This window comes from Anarrhichthys ocellatus, unplaced genomic scaffold (genome assembly GCF_004355925.1).
Source record: "Anarrhichthys ocellatus isolate YVR2014 unplaced genomic scaffold, GSC_Weel_1.0 scaffold6482, whole genome shotgun sequence".
NCBI lineage: Eukaryota > Metazoa > Chordata > Actinopteri > Perciformes > Anarhichadidae > Anarrhichthys > Anarrhichthys ocellatus.
Genome location: NW_022286456.1, coordinates 1 through 2,869, shown reverse-complemented (window position 1 = coordinate 2,869; position 2,869 = coordinate 1). Strand labels below are relative to the sequence as shown.

The 2,869-nt window shown below is 42.6% G+C and overlaps 1 protein-coding gene across 1 annotated transcript; it reads right to left on the bottom strand.

The window, feature by feature from the left end:
* Window positions 1-44: 44 nt before the first annotated feature.
* On the bottom strand, window positions 45-2,586 carry LOC116380224 (macrophage migration inhibitory factor-like). The gene is made up of 3 exons (XM_031842166.1): window positions 2,380-2,586; window positions 490-662; window positions 45-334 (listed from the first exon to the last, which is right to left on the bottom strand). Exons 1-3 carry the CDS (start codon window positions 2,485-2,487, stop codon window positions 268-270), a joined length of 348 nt encoding a protein of 115 aa, XP_031698026.1. The 5' UTR covers window positions 2,488-2,586; the 3' UTR covers window positions 45-267.
* Window positions 2,587-2,869: the final 283 nt, after the last annotated feature.

The following is a 2,869-nucleotide window of genomic DNA, read 5'->3' as shown; positions in this document are numbered from 1 at the left end:
AGTTTGTCTTTCTCAGACACACAATCAAGGACAACAGAGACTAATTTATGGTCTGCAGGGTTTTCTTTATTGCATTTTAATGGAAAAAAAGGATCAGTGCAAAGCTAATGGGCCCAACTAAGTGCTTATAAGATTGCCATATACGGCATATTGACCTTGCAATTACCAGGTGTCTTTGCAGCTTCACTTCCCTGTCTGTTTTAACTATGCTCATACATACACTAAAGTACTGGAATTATCTTCCATTTCAGTGGGTTAACCTCCTTCTCAGCCAAAGGTAGAGTTGTTCCAGGCCACATTGGCTGCATCCATGTCAACAAAGACAATGTAAATCCTGAAATAGACACAAAAAGAAATACGTTGATGAGATTGAACAAGTTATGCGAGGCACAGGGGTATTTGAGTCTGTGTGTTTCCGTCACCATGTTATACTTTATTTATCACATGATGTGCAGTACATGTAGCGGTTGCTGTGTGCGTTTGCTATACCTGTCAGGAGAGACGCCCAGGTGTTTGTTGAGCAGTCCGCACAGGAGCTTAGAGTATTGCTTGTTGTGAGCTCCGCTGATCTTGCCAATACTGTGGAGGGAGCAGAGTGCGCAGGGGTCTCCCTTTCCTCCAAACATCATCATTTGGTCAGGGTTGATAAGCACAGCAATGTACTGGTATATGCAAGGCAGAGACACAAAACTGAGCTCAGCATTTTGGAAATAGTGAAGTCATGAATTCAAATTCCGCCCACTGCAACCCTGACCTGAAGATTTATGAAAGCATCTCTAAAGATATATGGTGAAATTTCAAATTATTTTAATTTGACTGTTTAACCTATATTATAACTTCCCTACAAATGGAATCAGCCCTCAAAACCGCCATGTTACAGAACTGCTTGCTAAAATCCCCAAATTCACAGAAACAATACAGTCAGTGCTACACCTGACTACAATTTAAACCTATATTTAAAATGTTTTCTTTCAGCGCAGTCCATTTCGTCTGATGTTGGATATCTATAAACCTGGGCCTAACAATGTGATAAACTGACATAGCGATCACTGGTACAAACTGTACATTTTGGTGGCAAAAATAATAATTTTGGACTTTCTGAAAGTACTCTGGGTCTTATTTTTAATAAACGTATTCAGCAGCAGTTTGAATGACACAATAGAAGATTTACTTTTACCCCGAGGGTTTAATGTTACTGAAGCAGCCGATCAATCATCTACTCATGCTAACTCTACAAACAGTCAGGACTATGTTTACATAGTTGCATGAAGAAGCTAGCCTTAAGGTGTGAACACACCTTTATCAGAATCAGAATCAGAACCGTTTATTGCCAAGGAAGTTTGCACCCACAAGGAATTTGTCGTGGCCGGTTTATTCCTGTAATGTACAATTTCTACTTTTAGCTGCAGTTAAATGGAAATCAGGCTGCAGGTGTTGGTCGTTTAAGCCCTCAGCAGAGAAGTTCATCTATCTATCTGACCCATAGAGGACAGAATGAAGGCGGATGACCCTTTAGTTTCATAGTGAACACATGGATCCTGCAGGAATCAGGAGAAAGGGCAAGCTCAAATCGTGGCAGCGGCAGCTAGTAGAAGCACTTCCTGTGGCAAGCTCAGCTGCCACAGGAAGTTGTGGCAGCACAACGTCCTGTGGCAGCTGCCACTAGCTTCTTGTGGCAGCTGCCACTAGCTTCTTGTGGCAGCTGCCAGTGTTTCGGAGCGTATTCCGCCGTAGTTTAGCCTTTATTTTTTGTTATTTGACATTATGTGACAATACATTAAGGTCATTGAAGGCATGACTGTTGGTAGTTGTAATTAGTTTATTAAAAAAAGGCCGAATTGTAATAGTATGGCTACTCGTTTTTATTAACAAGCTAATTGCGGGCCAACTTCAGTTGGTTCTTGTTGCCCATGGCAACGATAAACACTTTCACGCTGCAGACTAAAGGAATGCAAATTGTAAATATGGATGATATGCATTGTACTGTTTAGAGTGATAGCAACCCATATAACCCATTGACTTGGATGGATATATATATTTATACAATTTGTATACAACTTTTTCTCTGTTTGTCCTGTCTGTCTCAACAGGACAGTAGTTTGGGTGAGGCAGTAAGAAGAACCTGATCACACGAATCTTGATCTACATCATTCCAGCTATTGTAAACCACAGATGACCAATCACAGATATAGACCCCAAACATCTATATACTAGTTTAGATGACCTACAAATGACCCGCTACTGCCACTCCCTTGCCAGTGAATTCAAACACGGCCAGTGGCAGCTGAGTTTGCAACAGGAAGTGCCTCTACTAGCTGCCGCTGCCACGATTTGAGCCAGCTCCTACTGGGAATCAGCGCGCCCCTTGCCTCACGTTACCTGTGCAGGTTTGCCCAAAGCTTTGGCCAGCTCCTCGGTCGCCTCGGACAGCAGAGCCGCAGGTACCTCACTTTTGGCCACGTTTGTGTTCACCACGAACATCGGCATGATTACTCCTGTTTTAGTGTAGTCTTCCTTTACTTAATTTACTGCGGATGCTGCGGCTCAGCTCTCTGCTGCCTACAGACGGAAGAAAACACGCCTCTTTCTCTCTGGTAGAGCGTAGCGACCTGACCACAGCGCCCCCATGCGTCCTGGGTGACACTTATGTTGACACGCTAAACAAAACGTCAACCAAGAGGAAGATAAGTATTTTCTTGGATTATTATTTACTTTTAAAAATGGAGATCACCACCACTGTTGACATCACACATTAAGTACAAAATAATGTATAAAATCGGGAATTTTTTTTTTGGGGTGCGGTACTTCTGGAGTGTAGGATAATTACGGTAATGCGCACGCGCAGTGTTCTCAAGCATCATTGAGCAGT

Coding starts and splice junctions, on each gene's coding strand:
- LOC116380224 (XM_031842166.1), bottom strand. CDS start 2,487: ATGCCGATGTTCGTGGTGAACACAAACGTGGCCAAAAGTGAGGTACCT. Junction 663..2,379: donor CTTTGGGCAAACCTGCACAG/GTAACGTGAGGC, acceptor TGCATATACCAG/TACATTGCTGTGCTTATCAA. Junction 335..489: donor CTGGGCGTCTCTCCTGACAG/GTATAGCAAACG, acceptor TGTCTATTTCAG/GATTTACATTGTCTTTGTTG.